Below are 21,592 nucleotides of genomic sequence, written 5' to 3'. Positions count from 1 at the left end.
CTGCCCAGCAACTGAGAGATACTTTCACTTCCCTTTTCCCCTTTTGGGCGGAGCTGCCTCTGCGTGAGTCAATTCACAAACTTCCTGCTCTAGGCTCAGCAGCTACCCTGACCCGGGCCACGCCAACTGGAGGGTTCGGAGGCCACACTTGAGGCCCAGGCAGGGCCCAGGCGGGGCCCAGGGCGGAAAGATGGCTGATGGGGGCAGCGACCTCAGCACCAGGTTAGTCTTCATCTCCCTCCCTTTGAACCTCTCTCTCTGCCCATGGCCTGTCTGCTCCGGTGTCCTTCTAAAGACACTAACCTAAATCTCTACTTTACCCAGTTTCCAAGAATTCTCACTAGCAACGTAAATAAAGTAGAGGACTAGGCAATGAGGAAATCAGGTTTTCATCTGCACACATGACTTTCCCGTTTTGTCATGCTGCTCAGACAGAGGCCCGTCTGAAGTCCCAGGGTTTTAGGACAGGGATTTGTTTTTTGTTCGTGACCTCTGAACTTTCTCGTTTCCCTCAGGCCTCCCCTACTTTCACGAGCCATTTCAAAGAAGGCAGTTGAGAAAACATAAAGTTCAGGGGAAACATCTGACAGGTTCAAACCCTGGGTGCTATGGTCTCACACCTGTCCTGTGAACAGGCTTCTGTCAGCGCCTGCGCCATTCCTGTCTCTGGCTGGGGGGGTTCTTCCTCGTCATCATGACCAAAGGAAGTAAAAGGGAAGAGAAGGGCCCAGACCGCCAAAGAGTAGTGCAGGCTCAGTTTTTTTGTCTTTACTTTGATTTTCTGTTCTGGAATGGGTTATGCCTCGGACAAAAAAAAAAAAAAAAGAAAAAGGCGGGGAGGAGGGAGGTAGAAATCCTATCTTATTCTCTAGCATTGGGTCAGAAATGATATTACTTAATATTTTTAATTAATTTATTGTTTAATACAAAAGGAATACATTATACATTCTTGTTCATAAAATTTTACACCAAATGAAGGTATGTAGAGGGAAAAATTCCTGTTTACTGCCTACCCCAATGCAGCTTCTAATCTGGGTCCTATTAAGTGTTTCAGGCACAGCCTTTCAGATCGTTTTCTACATATTTCCATGTATAGCTTATTTTCCTATATATGCACTCTGTGCTTTGTGTTTTTAATAAATGGGATTATATTCTATATGCTGTTTCGCATTTTTCATTTTCTCTTATTTTAAGAGTGAAGATCCTAGAGATCACCTTAATAATCATATAGATCTACTTCATTCTTTTTTAAAAATGTTTTTTTTTTATTTATTTTTGAGAGAGAGAGAGAGAGAGAGAGAGAGAGAGAGAGAGCAGGGGAGGGGCAGAGAGAGAGGGAGACACAGAATCCGAAGCAGGCTCCAGGCTCTGAGCTGTCAGCACAGGGCTCGAACTCCTGGACTGTGAGATCATGACCTGAGCTGAAGTCGGATGCCCAACCGACTGAGCCACCCAGGCGCTCCATACTTCATTCTTTTTAAGAGCTATTTTAATAGCTATTGCTATCCCATAGAATCGATATGCCATAATTTTTAAATCATCCCCCACTCCCCATTGATGGACAATTTAGGTCATATTTGATTGTTCACTTTACCAACAAGCTATGATAAGAATAATCTATTTCCTTATATTTTTGCACGCTTACAAGTATTGTCTTGTGTCAACAACCCAAAACGTGGAATCGTGGAGGCAGAGGTTACTAATATTTACTTGTCTATAGATCCTGCCAAATTGCCTTTCTAAGTAGCTAAACCAATATGTTCTCTTAACAATATCAAATGAGATAAACCATCTCCCCATGCCCAACCTTTGCAAAGGTGCTGGATAAGGAGCTGCACCTTCTTTTAATGTGCATTTTCCCAATTGCAGGGGGATGTTGGACAGTTTTTCATGTTTATTGGCCACCTGCCTCTTTTGTGAATTGCTGCTTTATTTATGGCCGATGTCATTCAGTTGACATGACTGTCCTTTCTTTGATGAAAAGGGAGAATTTGCTAAATATTCTGAAAGGTATATACTCTCCTTGTCTTTGAACTCTGTTTATGGTGACTTTATCTTGTTAAAGCTGACGACGTACAATGTAGACTTATTATAGTATTGACTTCATGAGCTAGATGCACCCTCGTTGTTATAAATAATTAAAGTGAAACAGAAAAATTACTGATGAATTCCATGCATACTCTTGAACCACAGTTCTTGTGTTCTGAAGATGGCGGATTCAAGTCTATCTTCGTTGCACAGGAAGTTTCTTCTCTCACATCTCCAAAACGTTTCCTTTTTCAATTTGGGGGCCAAACGATTCTTCCACTGAAGCAATGCTAGCCTTCACCGCTTCTATCTGCCCCCTAAATTTTCACCTCTTTCACTTTTTAACTTTCTGCTCAGAAGGGTGGTCTCAAACTTTTCTTCCACAACAATTATTTTTTAGTCGCTTTTTCATTTCTTGTTATTTCTATTTTTTGTAAAGTTGGTTGTGTTTTTTTTTTTTTGGTGGGGGGACAGATGAGGTATCTGAATTTGTATCTAGATCTCTGCAGGCTCCACTGTAAGCTACATTTTGTTTTTTGTTTTATATATATATATATATATATATATATGGTATATATATATATATATATATATATATATATATATATATATATACCATCCCATCTTCAGGCTCTTGCTTGATTGATTGAGGCTTTTGGATGATTGTAAGTGCTTTGGGGATTTTTTTCTTCATCCCCTGAGTTGTTCTTCCAGGTTGATTCTGTCAGCAGTTTGGTTTCAGTGCTGTTTTTACTTGCTTTCTCCCAGGCCTGTGGTGGTTTTATAGCCTATGTCACTCGTGATGGACGCCCCCCCCCCCCAACCTCCGCTATACACAGACTTGATCTGGGTGAATGTTTTTTCCCCCCAAATGTCTCATCTTATCTGAGACTGAATTGCTTCCCATCTGATCTACAGTTGAAAGGCTCTAATTTGATTCTTATCAAAATTTTTTTTTCCCCTGAGGAAATTTTTATTAGTTACACTATCCTTTTCCCCTGCTGATCTGCAACACCACTGTCTTCACTACTCAGTGGTCTTGTATGCAGGGCCCATTTTAAGGGCTCTCTCTTCCAGCATTGGCCTGCACGAGCCTTTTCTTACTCCCCACGCACCACGTTGTCATCGTGACCACGACTTCAGATGAACTTTTTTTTTTTTTTTTAATTTTTTTTTCAACGTTTATTTATTTTTGGGACAGAGAGAGACAGAGCATGAACGGGGGAGGGGCAGAGAGAGAGGGAGACACAGAATCCGAAACAGGCTCCAGGCTCTGAGCCATCAGCCCAGAGCCCGACGCGGGGCTCGAACTCACGGACCGCGAGATCGTGACCTGGCTGAAGTCGGACGCTTAACCGACTGCGCCACCCAGGCGCCCCTCAGATGAACTTTTGATATCTGTGGCAGTAAATCTTCTTACCTTCTTTTCTTCCAAAGTGGCTTGGCCCTTTGCGTCTCCAAATTGGCTTATCAATATCTTGCCAGGAATTCATTTAGATCGTGTTGAATCTATAGATCAGTTTGCAGAGGATTCATACCTTTACAACATTGTGTCTTCTATCTCATTACTGTGGTATATGCGTATTACTAATTAAACTAGATTTTCTAATAAAAATTATATTTCTCTCTATAGAGGGCTTATACTTCTGCTAGATTTATTCATAGATACTTGATATCTTTATATCAAATCTACATAATTTAAAATAGGCTGTCTAGCTGCTTGTAACAAAGATACAAAAATAAATGAAAACTTTGCCAAACTCTTTTGAATTCTAATGACTTATATCGATATGTATATATGTGGTTTTACATAATGTAAACACAATGACAGTTCTGTTTCTTCTGATCTAATCCTTCTACGTATTACTCCTTTTTCTTGCCTTACTGTGTGTGCTAGGTACTTTGCACATGGCAAATACAAGTACTGATGGTAATGATTCCATCTTGATCCTAATTTCAAAGGGAAAGTTTTTATCACTGCACAGTTATGGATGATGTTTGCTGTAGGTTTCTTTTATGAAAAGACTTTATAAAATACTTAGATTAGAGAAGTTTTATATTGGCATCTGATATTTTCAACATAGGAGGTGTTTGTAGCCCTGTTTTCTGTTGTTTCTGCTGGTTCTCACAATTTTTTTAAATAAACTTTTAATTTTGGAATAATTTTATACTTACAGAAAAGTCGCAAAGACAGTACAGAAGTTTCTGTATTCTGCACACCCAGACTTATTTCCTGCGACATTATCCTCTTATGTGACTGGTTACGTTTTTCAAAAATGAAAAACCAATATTGGTAACGTCAGCATGAATTAAACCCTGGACTTGTTTTCAGTTTCAACAGATTTTCCATCAACGCATATATTCTGTTTTTAGGATCCAATCCAGGGCTCCACATTTAATCTAGCCAGCCTGTCACTTATTCCCTCTGGTCTGTGACAAGTTCTCAGTCTCGCTTTGTTTTTCATGATCTTAATAGTTTGAAGAGTACTACCGGTCAGGCATTTTGTAGGCTGTTTTTTTGTTTTTTTGTTTGGTTTTTGTTCTTATTTGGTTAGTTATTTTAGTTTTCTGGGTTTGGGGCGTTTTTTTAGTTCTTTTTTTATTTTTATTTTTTGTAGACCATTTAAAAAAATTTTTTTAACGTTTATTTATTTTTGAGACAGAGAGAGACAGAGCATGAACAGGGGAGGGTCAAAGAGAGAGAGACACAGAATCTGAAACAGGCTCCAGGCTCCGAGCTGTCAGCACAGAGCCCGATGTGGGGCTCGAACTCACAGACCGCGAGATCATGACCTGAGCCGAAGTCGGCCGCTTAACTGACTGAGCCACCCAGGCGCCCCATCTTGTAGACCATTCTTTAATTTTTGTTCATCTTTATGTTTTTCTCATGATTAGACTGATTGAGGGTTTTTTGAGAGAATACCACAGAAGTGAAGTGCCCTTCTCATCACATCATATCTGGGGATATAGCCAACCTGACTTAGCACCAGGGAAGTTGACCTTGATTATTTAATTAGGGTGGCATTTGCCAGGCTCCTCCACTGTAAAGTTACCATTTTCCCCTTTCCACAAAGGGATAAATTTTCTTCTGATTACAAAGATCATTTTGCTGGGTGTTTTTGTGTATTAGCATTGTATTGGGGAAATTATTTGTAGGTAAATCAAGGACTGCAATGAAGGTTTGGAAAGGGTTTCTGTTTGCCAAAACCAGGTGTCTCTGAAAACTCTTGAACATGGGTCAGCGTCTGAGAGCACCTGGGTGAAGCCAGGTGGTTCTCTGGGAGTGCCATTATCCAGGCTACAGCTGCCCCCTTCACGGAATTCTCACTGGGAAGATGTGGTGGTGGTAGCTGGGACTCCCGCTAGACCCTCCATCTTTTTGTTTGTTTGTTTGTTTTTGAGAGAGAGAAACAGAGAGTGAGCGGGGAAGAGCAGAGAGAGAGAGGCAGAGACAGAGAATCCCAAGCAGGCTCCACATTGTCAGCTCAGAGCCTGTTGTGGGGCTTGAACTCGTGAGCTGTGAGATCATGATCAGAGCCGAAACCAAGAATCTTACGCTTAACCCACTGAGCCATCCAGGCACCCCTGGACCCTCCATCTTGTATGGACTCTAGACTTCATTTCTGTCCCTCTCTCCCCTTAAAGCTGTCAGACCTGAGGTTCTGATTCTCCAGGATCAGCAAATGCCCCTAAGTCAAAAGTGGCTGTTTGCCTGCGTCTCTGATCTCTCCTTTCGCTTTACTTCCTCCTGGTGAAGCCTCACCATACATAGTTTCATGTCTTCAGTAACATTCTTAGATGCTATTCTCAACTTTTACGGTCTTTCCAACAGAAATCTGTACAGCTTGTGTGAGTTGGGGAAGATTGGAGTTTTTGAATCCTGCGCCACCACACCAGGAACTTCCAGTCATTGATTGATTGGTTGATTAACTGGCAGTTTTCAAAGTTTATTGCTTGACTTTTGGTTGTGACTCACGAAGTTTTTCTCTGAATGCTTTTAAGATTTTTCTCTTAGAATGTATACTGTAATGAGTCTAGATTCGTTAAAAAAAATTTTTTTTTAATTTTTTGTTTTTGTTTTGCGTTTATCCTTTTGGGGTTTCCAGACCTTGAATTTGTGAGTTGATGTCTTTTGGTTTTTGTTAATTGGGGTTTGTTTTTTGTTTTAATCAAAGTATAGTTGACATGCAATGTTATATTAGTTTCAGGTGTACAACAGAGTGATTCAACATGTGTATACATTATGAAATGATCACCACAGTAAGTTTAGTTACCATCTGTCACCAAACAAAATTATTATAATATTACTGGCTATATTCCCTGTGCTGTACTTTACATCCCTTGATTTACTTATTTTATAACTGGAAGTTTGTACCTCTTAATCCCCTTCACCTGTTTTGCTCATTCCCCTACTTACCTCCTCTCTGGCAGTCATCATTTTGTTCCCTGTATGTATGAGTCTGTTTCTGTTTTGTTTTGTTTATTCATTTATTTTTTAGATTCCACACATAAATGAAATCATTTAGTATTTGTCTTTCTCTGACTTGTTTCACTTAACATAATACCTTCTAAGTCACCCGTCATTGCAAATGACAAGATTTCCTTCTTTTTTTATGGCTGAGTAATATTACACACACACACACACACACACACACACACACACACATGCACGCACACCACATGTTCCTTAATCATTCATCTATTGATGGAAACTTAGGTTGCTTCTATATCTTGGCGATCATAAACACTACTTCAATGAACCTAGGGTGCATATATCTTTTTGAATTAGTGTTTTCATTTTCTTCAGATAAATACCCAGAAGTAGACTTCTGGATCATATGGTATGTCTATTTTTAATTTTTTGAGGAACCTCCATACTGTTTTTACATGATGGCTGCACCGGTTTGCATTCCCACCAACAGGGTGCAAGTTTTTTTTTTCTCCACATCCTTGCCAACACTTGTTATTTGTCTTTTTGATTCCAGCCATTCTGACAGATGTGAGGTGATATCCCATTGTAGTTTGGATTTGCACTTCCTTAATGATTAGTGATGTTGAGCATCTTTTCCTATGTCTGTTTGCCATCTCTATGTCTTCTTTGAAAAAATGTCCATTCAGGTCCTCTGTCCATTTTTTTAATTGGATTGTTGGGGCTTTTTTGATGTTGAGTTGTAAGAGTTCTTTATATGTTTTGGATACTAACCCCTTATGGAATATATCATTTGCAAATATCTTCTCCCCTTTAGTAGGCTGACTTTTTATTTTGTTAATGGTGTCTTTCACTGTGCAAAAGCTTTTTAGTTTGATGTAGTCCCAGCTGTTTAGTTTTGCTTTTGTTGCCCTTGCCTAAAGAGATCCAAAAAAATACAGTGCTAAGAGTTTACTACCTATGTCCAAGCGGTTACTACCTATGTTTTCTTTCAGGAGTCTTATGGTTTTAGGTCTTACAGCCATTTTGGGTTTATTTTTGTGTATGGTGTAAGATAGCAATCCAGTGTCATTCTTTTGCACGTAGCTGTCTGGTTTTCCCAGCACCATTTATTGAAGAGACTGTCTTTTCCCCCATCCTTGCCTCCTTTGTCATAGTTTACTTAACTGTATAAGTGTGGGTTTATTTTCAGGCTCTCTATTCTGTTCCATCAATTTTTGTGTCTATTTTTGTGCCAGTACCATAATGTTTTGATTATCATAGCTTTGTAGTATATCATGAAATCTGGGATTGTGATGCCTTCAGCTTTGTTTTTCCTTCTCAAGATTTCTCTAGATACGTGGGATCCTTTGTGGTTCCATACAAATTTTTGGGTTATTTGTTCTAGTTCTGTGAAAAAAATGTTGTTGGTATTTTAATAAAAATTACATTGAATCTGTATATTGCTTTGGGTAGCATGGAAATTTTAACATTAATTCTTCCAATCCATGACCATAGTATATCTATTTATTTGTGTCATCATCAATTTCTTTCATCAATATCTTATAGTTTTCAGAGTATTGTTCTTTCACCTCCTTGGTTAAGTTTATTCCTAAGTATTTTATTATTTTTGATGCAATTGTGTATGGGGTTGTTTTCTTAATTTCTCTTTCTGTTAGTTCATTATTAGTGTAGAGAAAATGCAACAGATTTCTGTATATTAATTTTGTATCCTGAAAATTTACTGAATGTATTTATTAGATTTAATAGTGTTTTTGGTGGTTTTTAGGGTTTTTTTTCACATATAGTATCACGTCATCTGCAAACAGTGAGTGTTTTACATCTTCTTTACTGATTTGGATGCCTTTTATTTCTTTTTCTTGTCTGATTGCTATAGCTAGGACTTCCAGTACTATGTTGAATACAAGTGGCAAGATGGAGGGCATCCTTGTCCTGTTCATGATCTTAGAGGAAACACTTTTAACTTTTCCCTATTGGGCATGATGTTAGCTGTGGGTTTGTCATTTATGCCCTTTATTATGCTGAGATGTGTTCACTCTAAACCTACTTTGTTGAGAATTTTTATCATAAATGGATGTTGAGTTTTGTCTAATACTTTTTCTGCATCTGTTGAGATGATCATACAACCTGTATCCTTTATTTTATTAATGTGTGTATCATGTATATAAATTTCCTGATATTGAACCACCCTTGTATCCTTGGAATAAATCCCACTTGATCATGGTGTATGATCTTTTAACGTAATTTGGTTTGCTAATTATTGAGGATTTTCAGTTACCTTGTATTTATCTGGCATTTATAGAAGAAATATAGTAGTCTATTGATGATTTGGGGTGATTTGAAATTTAAAAAAATATATTGAAATGGTTTGTTTAATATGGACATTTTCTGTTTTGTGAAGGATTGCTGGAAATTGTCCATAAAACTGTTTGAAACTGATATTTGTTATTGCTTTTATTTTTTGAGAGAGAGAGAGTGAGCAGGGGAGGGGCCGAGGGAGAAGGAGAGAGGGAGAATCTTAAGCAGACTCCACACCCAGAGCAGAGCCTGACATAGGGCTCTGTTCACGACTGTGGGATCATGACCTGAGCAGAAATCAAGAGTCAGATATTTAACTGAATGAGCCATCCAGGTGCCTCTGAAACTGATATTTGTGTGTGTAGGTGTGGGGAAAAGGCAGGGTTAGGGTAGGTCTCAAAGTACATTATACATTTATTCTATCACTTTTAATTCTATTTAGTTCTCATGTTGGCTCTCAGTTTTGATGATTCATATTTTCCTAAAAAGTAAGCTTTTTTTTCTAGGTTGTCATATTTATTGGTAGAAAATTATACAAGGATTTCTTTTGTAAAGTTTTAATATATAGGGATTTCTTTTGTAAAGTTTTAATATATAAAGATTTCTTTTGTAAAGTCTTAATCTTTTCCTTAACTGCAGACACATCCTTTTCCTCATTCCTAGCATTGTTCATTTATGTCTTTTCTTTTGGTCTCTCTCTTTTTTTTTTAATGTTTATTTATATTTGAGAGAGAGAGAGAGAGAGAGAGAGAGAGAGAGTCAGGGAGGGGCAAAGAGAGGGAGACACAGAATCTGAAGCAGGCTCCAGGCTCTGAGCTGTCAGCATAGGTCCCAAAGAGGGGCTTGAACTCACCGACTGTGAGATCATGACCTGAGCTGAGGTCAGTCGCTTAACCCAGTGAGCCACCCAGGCACCCGTCTTTCATTCTCTTGATCAAATTTTCCATTTTGTTGTTCTCTTCAAGGAATCATCTTTTGGTTGTATTGATCCATTACTCTTATTTTTTTGTTTGAGATTTAATTAAATCCTTCTTTTCTTTATTTTCATATTTTTTTTCTTTCCTCATTTTTGTCTTCAATTTCCTTGGGGGGTGGAATTTCCTTGACCTCTTTTCTTATACTTTGATTTAAAACTTAATTTACTGGGGCGCCTGGGTGGCTCATTTGGTTGGGTGTCTGACTTCAGGTCATGATCTCACGGTTCGTGGGTTCGTGAGTCCGAGCCCCCGTGTTGGGCTCTGTTCTGACAGCTCAGAGCCTGGAGCCTGCTTCGGATTCTGTGTCTCCCTCTCTCTCTCTGCCCTTCCTCCGCTCACACTCTGTCTCTCTCTCTCAAAAATAAGTCAACATTAAAAAAAATTTAAAACTTAGTTTACTTTTCAGTGTCTCTTGTTTTCTAAAAAAATGTTTCTTAGGCCATGAATGTTTATCTCTTTGCTACTTTGGGTATATCGGTGGTTCTTACATGTTTGTGGTTTTATATGTTTTCATTAGAATTTATTTCTTACTCATCTGTAATTTCTATCTTGATTTTCTCTTTAAACTAAGGACTGTTTGGAAAGAGTTTTAAAATCTTCCCAGTGCATAATATTGGAGGAGTTCCTTTGTCCTGGTTGTTTGTTCTGATCTATGACATGTGCCTAGAAAATGTGTTCCTTAAGATTGTTTTCCATTTCAGAATCTATTGTTATTTTTCTTGTGGCCTAATGCATGTGATTTTTCAGGTTTTTCATGTTTGAAGGGTAATATAATGTAGTGATTAATATTGTGCTATCGAAGGCCAGCCAGGATGGAGGGTAGGAGCTGAGGGAGTAGGTAGGAAATTTGGGGAGAGGTGTTCCAAACCCTAGCTCTGGCACTACATAGCTGTAAAACATGTCCCCTCAATATTTTAAAGATATTTTCTTACACATAATGACTTCTACCATGAAGTCTGGTGAAGTGTATATTTTATGAGTATGAAATAACCTTCTACATTCTTTGTAAGGCTTTTCAACCTAACTTCCATTTGCTTTTGATTTTAGTTTTGCTACAGAGCACTCTTTACTTTGTGTTTGTTTCATGTGTCTTTTCCAATCCCTTTATTTCCAGTGTTCTTGAGCCATTTTATTTTTTCTATGTCCCTTATAAATAGAATACAGTGTACACAAAAATTAACTCAAATGGATTAAAGACTTGAATGTAAGACCTGAAACCAGAAAATTCCTAGAAGAAAACATAGGTGATAAGCTCCTTGATATTGGTCTTGGTGTTGAATTTTTGCATTTGATTCAAAAGCAAAGGCAACAAAAGCAAAAATAAACAAATGGGATACATTAAATTAAAGAGCTTCTGCACAGCAAAAGAAACCATCAGTCAACAATGAAAAGGCAGCCTACTGAATGGGAGAAAATATTTGCAAATCATATGTTCACTAAGGAGTTAATGTAGAAGATATATAAAGAACTCAAACAACTCAATAGCAAAAACCCAAGTCTGATTTAAAAATGGGCAAAGGCTCTAAATAGACAGTTTTTTTTTTCCAAAAAGAAATAAAATGACCAATGGACTTATGAAAATATGCCCAACATTACTAATCAGCAGAGAAATGCAAATCCAAACCACAATGAGATATCACCTCACACCTGTCAGAATGGCTATTGCCAAAAAGACAAGAAATAACAAGTGTTGGTGAGGATGTGGAGAAAAGGAAACTTCATGGACAATTAATCAGAATATAAATTAGTACAGCCAGTGTGGAAAACAGTGTGGATGTTCCTCAAAAAATGAAAAATAGAGCTATCATATATACGACCCATCAATTCTACTTCTGGGTATTTATCTGAAGAAAACAAAAATGCTAATTTGAAAAGATATATTCAATCCTATGTTCATTGCAACATTATATATAACTACTCTCTATATAATACTATACAATGGAATACTCCTCAGGTATAAAAAAGAAGAAAATCTTGGCACTTGTAACAATGTGGCTGGACCTTGAGGGTATTATGCCCAGTAAAATAAGTCAGAAAAAGACAAATACCGTATGATTTCACTTATATGTAGAATCTAAAAAACAAAGAAACAACAAAAACCCTTCATAAGTACAGAGAACAGATCTGTGGTTATTTAGAGAGGATGGGGGTGGGGGTGGACAAAATAGGTGAGGGGACCAATTGCATGGTGATGAGTGGTAATGAAGCTTATTGTGGTGACTTTGTAGTGTATGCAAATATCAAATTATTATGTTGTATACCTGAATATAATATCATATGCCAATTTTAGATCAATAAAAAATATATATAGCTGAATTTTATTTCCTATCCAATCTATATATTCTCATATTTTATGTCACTTTATTCCATTAGCATTTATTTTGATCACTAGTATATTTATATTTATTCTTACTCTCTTAGTTATTAATATTTACAAGAATTTCTTCTGGTTCTCTCACCTTCTTTCTTACCTGTTTTTGAATTGGTTGCATTTCCTTTGCTCCATATTTCCCCCCGATACATTGGAAGTATTGCCTTTTTTGTTGTTGTTGAAATTTAATTTTTAATAAACATACTTAGGCTTGTATTATTCTCCCAATGCCTGGAGTTATTTAGTACCTTTTTTTAAGCTAAAAACTGGAACTTGATTTTCTTTTCCTCATCCCTCTTCCTATGCCCTCCATGAAATTTTTGAGGCTGAAAATGTCTTCATTTTACTTTTATACGTGAATGAATGTTTGTGTATGTTTAAAATTAAAGTTCACTTAAATTTTGGTCATTTTTCTTCGCTGTCTTCCTGAATTCAGTGTTGCATGGGAAAATTGCAACTTCCATCCAATTTTCATTTCTTGTAAGTAAGTCGCTTTTACTTTCTGTAACCATTATGGTTTGTTTGTTATCCTTGATGTTCTAGATTTCACCATAATACATCTAGGTATGTGTTTTAAATACTCATTCTCTGTATTTGATGAGCCTTTTTAATATAAAGTTCTACCTTTCTCTGACTGATTCATTTCATTTGGCATAATACTCTAGCTCCATCCATGTCATTGCAAATGGCAAGATTTCATTCTTTGTTATGACTAATATTCTAGTGTATATATAAACCACATCTTCCTTATCCATTCATCAGTTGATGGACATTTGGGGTTCTATCCATAGTTTTGCTATTGTTGATAATGCACAGAGGAAGACAAATACATGATTTTACTCATATGTGGAATTTTAGAAACAAAACAAACAAACATGGGTGGGGTAACTGGTGGTTACCAGAGAGGAAGTGGGCAGGGGGATTGGTTAAATATGAGGTGGGGATTGGGAAGGGCACTTGTTTTGACGATTACCAGGTGTTGTATGTTAGTGTTGAGTAACAAAATTCTATACCTGAAACTATTGTATGTTAACTAACTGGAATTTAAATAATAACTTAAAAAAGGAGTTCTAGCTTTCATTCTGAAATTCCCCTCCCCTCTCTTTTTATTTGATTTTGTGTCCTCATTCTTTCTCCTCTCCTTTTAAAATTCCCACTGGCAGAATGTCAAAACATCAGATTTTGCAGTATATCTTATTTTTTTCACACTTGCCAGATCTTCTTTTTTCTTACATTCCAGGAAAAAAATACATCTAGTTAACTTTTCTTCAACTGAGTCTATTCAGCTATTAATATGCCTACCTTTATTTTTTAAAGCAGTTTTAATGAGGTATAATTTACATACTATAAAATTCACCTGTTTAAGTGTACAACTTAATTATTTTTAGCAAATTTATAGAGTTCTGCAGCCATCAGCACAATGCAAATTTAGAGCATTTCATTACCTCACAAAGTTTGCAGTTTTTTGTCATTTGTAGTCGTTCCCTGTTCCTATCCCCCAGCCCCAGGTCACTACTAATCTACTTTCTGTCTCTGTAGATTTCCTTTTTCTGGATATTTCATATAGATGGAATCCTACAGTAGGTGGTCTTGCACATCTGGCTTCTACTGAGCATAATATTAAAAAAATTTTTTTTTATGTTTTATTTATTTTTGACACACAAAGAGAGACAGAGCATGAGCAGGGGAGGGGCAGAGAGAGAGGGAAACACAGAATCCGAAGCAGGCTCCAGGCTCTGAGCTGCCAGCACAGAGCCCGACGCGGGGCTCGAACACACAGACTGCGAGATCATGGCCTGAGCCGAAGTCGGACGCTCAACCGACTGAGCCACCCAGGCGCCCTGTACTGAGCATAATATTTTGAAGTTCATTCATGTTGTAGCATGATTAGTATTTCATTCTTTGTTATTGCTGAGTAATACACACTGGATGGATCTACCACATTTTATTTATCCATTTACCTGTTAATGGACAATTGGAATTTTTCCATTTTTTGACTATTATGGAAATGCTGCCATGAATATTTGCATATTTGTGTGAACATGTTTTCATTTCTAGGTTGATATCTAGGAGTGGAATTATTGGGTCATATGGTAACATTATGCTTTCCCACGAGCAGTGTATAAGGGTTCCCATTTTTCCACAATCTTGCTAATTATATCTTTGATTATAGCCAAGTCAGTAAGTATGCACTGGTATCTCATTTTGGTTTTAATTTGCTTTTCCCCTAATGACTAATGATGTTGGATGTCTTGTGTTTACCTTCTTAATATCTTTTTGAAGAAATAGCTATTAAAATAATATATATATTTATAATTTATATATATTTATAATATATTTTTATATTATTTAAATTTTTTATAATTTTTATTTTATTATATATAAATATATAATTTTATTATATTTTATATTATTTCTAATTTATATATATAATATATAATTTATATATATTTATAATATATATTATATTTATAATATATATTATATATTTATAATTATATTATATATAATATATAAAATACATTATATATATTTATATATATTTATATATTATTATATATATTTATATATATTTATATTTATATATATTTATTATATATAATATATATGTTATATAATATATATTATATATTATTATATAATATATAATATATGTTATATAATATATATATATAATATATATAATAAAATAATTAGACAACCCAATTAAAAGATTGGTTTTAATTGGGTTGTCTAATTATTGAGTTGTAAGAATTCTTTACATATCTGTATACAAATCATTCATTAGAAATATGATTGGCTAATATTTTCTCACAATCTAGGAGTAGTCTTTTATTTTCTTAATGGTATCTTTTGAAACACAAAGGATTTAAATTTTGATGAATTCCAATTTATCAGTTTATTCTTTTATGGATCATGCTTTTGTTGTTGTAGCTTCCTTTTTGTCTAACCCCAAATCACATATATTTTCTTTTTTTTTTTACTTTTATTGTAGATTAAAAAAAATTTTTTAAGACTATAATTTATTGTCAAATTGGCTTACATACAACACCCAGTGCTTGTCCCAACACATGCCCTACTCAATGCCCATAACCCAATTTCCCTTTCCCCCACTCCCCCATCCACCCTTAGTTTGTTCTCTGTATTTAATAGTCTCTTGTGGTTTGCCTCCCTCCTTCTCTGTTTGTATCTGTTTTTTTCCCCTTCCTTTCCCCATGGTCTTCTGTTAAGTTTCTCAAGATCCACATGTGAATGAGAACACACGATATCTGTCCTTCTCTGACTGACTTATTTCACTCAGCATAGTACCTTCCAGTTCTATCCACACTGCTGCAACTGGCATGATTTCATTCTTTCTCATTGCCAAGTAGTATTCCATTGAATACTGAAGACCACATCTTCTTTATCCATTCATCAGTTGATGGATATTTAGGCTCTTTCCGTAATTTGGTTATTGTTGGAAGCACTGCTATAAACATTGGGGTACATGTGCCCCTATGCATCAGCACTCCTGTATCCCTTGGATAAATTCCTAGTAGTGCTATTCCAGGGTTATAGGGGAGCTCTATTTTTAATTCTTTGAGGAACCTCCACACTGTTTTCCAAATATTTTCTATCTATTTGAAAAGTTTTATCATGTTTTCTTGTACACAGGATGCTATATAATCTGTGGGACCCAGTGAAAAATGAGCGTAGGGGGGGACCCTTGTTCAAAAATCATCATGAATTTCATAACAGTGAAAGCAGGGCATTAAACCAAGCACAAGGCCTTGTGTGAATATGTAGGATGCATGCCCCCAAATTTGTTCCTGCTCTTATATTTAGATCTAGGATCCCTTTTGAGTTGATTTTTGTCTGTGGTATGAGGTAAGGGTATAAATTAATCATTCTGTATGTGGATATTTAAATGTCCTAGCACCATTTGTTGAAAAGACTCTTTTCTCATTGAATTGCCTTGGCACTTTGAAAATCGATTGACCATAATATAAAGGTTTATTTTTTCACTCTCAATTTATTCCATTGATCTATGTATCTATTTTTATGCCAGTATTGTAACTGTCTTGATTACTGTTAACTTCATAATAAGTCTTAAAATCAGAAAGTATAAATCCTCCAACTCAGTTCATCAAGACTATTTTGGCTCTTCTGTGTCCTATATATTTCCACACAAATTTTTGGATCAACTTTTCAATCTCTGCAAAAGCTCTTTCTGGAATTTTGCTAAGACTTTCACTGAATCTATAGATCAATGAGGGGAGAATTGCTATCTTAAAAATACTGAGTTTTCCAATCCAGGAGCATGGAATTTTTTCTATTTATTTCAAATCTTAATTTTTCTTACCAATGTTTTGTAGTTTTTAGCATATAAAAGTTGCTTTTAGTTTACTAAATTTATTGCTAAATATTTCATTGTTTTGCCTACCTTTATTTTTAAATTAGAAAACTCAATTTTTTTTTAAAATTCAAGTTAGTTAGCTTACAATGTAGTCTTGGCTTCAGTAGAACTCAGCGATTCATCTCTTACATATGATACCCAGTGCTCATTCCAACATGTGCCCTCCTTAGTGCCCAGCACCCATTTAACCCATCCCTCACCCACCTCCCCTCCAACAGCCCTCAGTTTGTTCTCTGTATTTAAGAGTCTCTTATGGATTGCCTCCCTCTGTGTTTTTATCTTATTTTTCCTTCCCTTCCTCTATGTTCATCTGTTGCATCTCTCAAATCCCACATATGAGTGAAATCTATGACATCTGTCTTCCTCTGACGGACTTATTTTGCTTTGGTTAATTTTATTATAGAAGAAATATTACCTCATAAGCTGTGAGAGTATTAAATACACTTACTCTAAAGCCTTGCTTCGTTGGCTCTATTATTATTATTTTTTAATAGTAACAACTTCATTTATTTGCCAAACATCCTAACTTATAAATAAGGTACATTCCATAGATGCTTTAGCTCATAAATACACCCAATATGTTTGGGTTATAATGTAACTAAACTCTTTTTTTTTCCTTTTCTTTTTTTCTTTTTTTTATATTTCATTTTTTATTTTTTTAAATTGACATCCAAATTACTCAGCATATAGTGCAACAATGATTTCAGGAGTAGATTCCTTAGTGCCCCTTACCCATTTAGCCCATCCCCCCTCCCACAACCCCTCCCATAACCCTCAGTTTGTTCTCCATATTTATGAGTCTCTTCTGTTTTGTCCAACTCCCTGTTTTTATATTATTTTTGTTTCCCTTCCCTTATGTTCATCTGTTTTGTCTTTTAGAGTCCTCATATGAATGAAGTCATGTGAGTTTTGTCTTTCTCTGACTGACTAATTTCACTTAGCAAAATACCCTCCAGTTCCATCCACGTAGTTGCAAATGGCAAGATTTCATTCTTTTTGGTTGCCAAGTAATACTCCATTGTACATATATACCACATTTTCTTCATCCATTCATCCACCGATGGACATTTGGGCTCTTTCCATACTTCAGCTATTGTTGGTAGTGCTGCTGTAAACATTGGGGTGCATGTGTCCCTTCCAAACAGCATACCTGTATCCCTTGGATAAATACCTAGTAGTGCAATTGCTGGGTCATAGGGTAGTTCTATTTTTAATTTTTTGAGGAACCTCCATACTGTTTTCCAGAGTGGCTGCACCAGTTTGCATTCCCACCAACAATGCAAAAGAGATCCTCTGTCTCCGCATCCTCACCAACATCTGTTGTTGCCTGAGTTGTTAATGTTAGCCATGCTGACAGGTGTGAGGTGATATCTTATTGTGGTTTTGACTTGTATTTCCCTGATAATGAGTGATGTTGCGCATTTTTTCATGTGTCAGTTGGCCATCTGGATGTCTTCTTTGGAGAAGTGTCTATTCATGTCTTTTGCCCCTTTCTTCACTGGATTATTTGTTTTTTGGGTGTTGAGTTTGATAAGTTCTTTATAGATTTTGGATACCAACCCTTTATCTGATATGTCATTTACAAATATCTTCTCCCATACCGTTGGTTGCCTTTTAGTTTTCCTGATTGTTTCCTTCGCTGTGCAGAAGCTTTTTATTTTGATGAGGTCCCAATAGTTCATTTTTGCTTTTGTTTCCCTTGCCTCTGGAGACGTGTTGAATAAGAAGTTGCTGTGGCCAAGATCAAAGAGGTTTTTGCCTGCTTTCTTCTCGAGGATTTTGACAGCTTCCTGTCTTACATTTAGGTCTTTCATCCATTTTGAGTTTATTTTTGTGTGTGGTGTAAGAAAGTGATTCAGGTTCATTCTTCTTCATGCTGCTGTCCAGTTTTCCCAGCCACATTTGCTGAAGAAACTGTCTTTATTCCATTGGGTATTCTTTCCTGCTTTGTCTTTATTCCATTGGATATTCTTTCCTGCTTTGTCAAAGATTAGTTGGCCATATGTTTCTGGGTCCTTTCTAATCTTTGTTGCTTTTGATAGTCATCTTTTCTCCCCTCAGAGAGTCCCCCTTAAAACTTCTTGCAGGGCTGGTTTAGTGGTCACAAACTCCTTTAATTTTTGTTTGTCTGGGAAACTTTTTCTCTCTCCTATTTTGAATGACAACCTTGCTGGATAAAGAATTCTTGGCAGCATATTTTTCTGATTTAGCACACTGAATATATCCTGCCACTCCTTTCTGGCCTGCCAAGGTTCTGTGGATAGGTCTGTTGCAAACCTGATCTGTCTTCCCTTGTAGGTTAGGGACTTTTTTTCCCTTGCCACTTTCATGATTCTCTCCTTGCCTGAGTATTTTGTGAATTTGACTATGATATGCCTTGTTGATGGTCGGTTTTTGTTGAATCTAATGGGGGCCCTCTGTGCTTCCTGGATTTTGATGTCTGTCTTTCCCCAGGTTAGGAAAGTTTTCTGCCGTGATTTGCTCACATAACCTTCTACCCCTATTTCTCTCTCTTCCTCTTCTGGGATCCCTATGATTCTGATGTTATTCCTTTTTAACAAGTCACTGATTTCTCTAATTCTTAAATCGTGCTCTTTTGCCTTAATCTCCCTCTTTTTTTCTGCTTCATTATTCTCTGTAAGTTTGTCCTCTATATCGCTGATTTTCTGTTCTGCCTTTTCCATCCTTGCTGCCACTGCATCCATCCGTATTGCAGCTCAGTTATAACATTTTTAATTTCATTCTGACTATTTTTTACTTCTTTTATCTCTGCAGAAAGGGATTCTAATCTATTTTCGACTCCAGCTAGTATTCTTATTATCATGATTTTAAATTCTGGTTCAGACATCTTGCTTGTATCTGTGTTGGTAAATCCCTGGCTGTCATTTCTTCGTGCTCTTTCTTTTGTGATGAATTCCGTCGTTTTGTCATTTTGAAGGGATAAAAGGAATTAATAATGTAGAAAAATTAAAATTTAAAATATTAAAAATTAAAAAAAATTAAAAAATTAAACACACACACACACACAAATCTAATAAAGGATGCTAGATCCTAGGTGTGTTTTGGTCTGGGTGTTGAAAGTGGTTTGACGGGGGCGCCTGGGTGGCGCAGTCGGTTAAGCGTCCGACTTCAGCCAGGTCATGATCTCGCGGTCCGTGAGTTCGAGCCCCACATCAGGCTCTGGGCTGATGGCCCAGAGCCTGGAGCCTATTTCCGATTCTGTGTCTCCCTCTCTCTGCCCCTCCCCCGTTCATGCTTTGTCTCTCTCTGTCCCCAAAAAAATTAATAAATGTTGAAAAAAAAAAAAAGAAAGTGGTTTGACAGATTAGAGAAAAAAAGGGGGGGGAAAGGAAATCTTTGAGAATTTGAAAAAAATGAATACACTGAAGTAGACTAAAATTAGATGATGGGAGTAAAATAGAATTTGAAAAAATTTACACAAAAGTAAAAATATAGTAGAAAAAATTAAAAATATTTTTATTAAAAATTAAAAATAAAAATGATTTTTTCTCTTTCTGTATTCAAAAAAAAGATATGAAAAAGGGAAAACATAGAAAAAAAGAAATCATTTGAAAATTTGAGAAAGTCAATACACTGTAGTAGACTAAAATAAAATGATGGAAGTAAAATGGAATTTGAAAAAAATTACATCAAAGCAAAAAATACAGCGAAAAAATTAAGGAAAAATATTTTTAATGGAAATTGAAAGTAAAAATGAAGTTTTTCTCTTTCTGCATTCAAGAAAAAGAAAAGAAACGAAAAAGAGAGAAAAGAAAGAAAAAAGAAAAAAAATCATTTGAAAATTTGAAAAGGTGAATACACTGAAGTAAACTAAAATAAAATGATGGAAGTAAGATGGAATTTGAAAAAATTTACACAAAAGTAAAAAAACGGTAAAAAAATTAAAGAAAAATATTTTTAATAACAATTGAAAATAAAAATGAATTTTTTCTTTTTGTATTCAAGACAAAGAAAAGTAGTGTAAAAGAGAAAAAGAAGAAAGAAAGAAAATTGAATAGATGGACCTAACAGGTTGAGATAGGACTGAAATTACTTCGTTTTCCCCTAGAAGCCAGACTATACAGCGCTTTACAGTCCATAAACTAAGCCGGCGGTGAGACTTGTGTTCTTGAAGGGCGAGGTTGACCCAATTGGGCGGGGCTCAGTGTATTGGCTCTGTTCTCCACTAGATGGCGCTGCTACCCTACTGGGGTGGAGGGCTGCGGCGCTCTTAGGTGCGTATGCGCATGCGCGGGGGGCTGAAAATGGCATCTCCCAGCTCCTCAGTCTCTAGTATGGGAAGTTTCTCTGCGATCAGCAATCGCTCAACCATCCTCTGTCTTCAGTTTTCGTCCACTCCCGGCTTCTTCACTGTCCGTGACCTAGTCCCAGACAGCACCTCTCTCCCGAGCCCTGTCTCAGACGCGGCTGTTTTCCCCGACCCCTTACTTCCGAAGGACCGCGGCCTTGACCCGTTCCGCCCCTCTGCGGGAGGGTCTCACCGAGCACTGGCCGAATGAGCAATGCCCGAATGTCAGCTGCGCCCAGGAACGCTTATGGGACCCTGCTGCTGCCGGTGCCCGACACTGCGGCCAGGTGCCAGCCCGCCCCAGAAAAAATTCGCGAGATAGCGTAGCAGCAGCTTTTCAGGGATTATGGAAAAGCACCACACACTTCCGGCACCAGGTTTCACCCTTACCGACCTTGCCCCAGCACCAGCGAATATGGCTGTTTTCTGGGGTCTGCTGGTAACAGGTGGCTTCAACAGTCTCTACCAAATGCCCTTCCAGCAGTGGAACCGCTTTTCCCCGTGTGGCCCGAGAACCTCCCGGACCCCACTCTGCTCCTGGGGACTCGCCCTTCCCACCAGAGCACCGCCAGGTATCGTGCTGTGGAGTTGCAACGTTTGCGCTCCCCTTGTTTACAGTCTTAATGGAATTTTAACTCTCTCCTTTCCCCTTTCTCCCTTTTTAGTTTAGTCCCTGTGGCCGTTTCCCATTTTCCACTTTCTCTCCAGCTGCTTTTGGGGAGGGGTGCTTTTCCCGTATTCTCCCCCCCTCCCCAGTCTCTGTCCTCTCTCCACCCGCGAAAGC

At 37.0% G+C, this 21,592-nt stretch overlaps 1 protein-coding gene across 3 annotated transcripts in view; it reads left to right on the top strand.

Annotated features, from left to right (window-relative positions):
* The first annotated feature begins 93 nt into the window (after positions 1-93).
* LOC124516133 (nuclear body protein SP140-like protein) overlaps positions 94-21,592 on the top strand; it is a 100,493-nt gene continuing 78,994 nt past the window's right edge. For 2 of the 3 annotated variants that reach the window (XR_006962986.1, XM_047085314.1), the window contains exon 1: positions 94-222. Coding sequence is in view for 2 of the 3 variants with exons in the window: in XM_047085314.1 (XP_046941270.1) it covers positions 191-222 (32 nt within the window). In the remaining variant the exon portion in view is untranslated. The remainder of the gene's footprint in view (positions 223-21,592) is intronic. The other variant, XM_047085313.1, reaches the window with a different exon arrangement.

Source organism: Lynx rufus, unplaced genomic scaffold, assembly GCF_022079265.1.
Source record: "Lynx rufus isolate CCGP_SWC_20201006 ecotype Redwood Valley unplaced genomic scaffold, mLynRuf1.p SCAF_2, whole genome shotgun sequence".
NCBI classification, from domain to species: Eukaryota; Metazoa; Chordata; class Mammalia; order Carnivora; family Felidae; genus Lynx; species Lynx rufus.
Note: the sequence above shows the minus strand (reverse complement) of the source record. Positions and strands in the feature narration are given on the sequence as shown.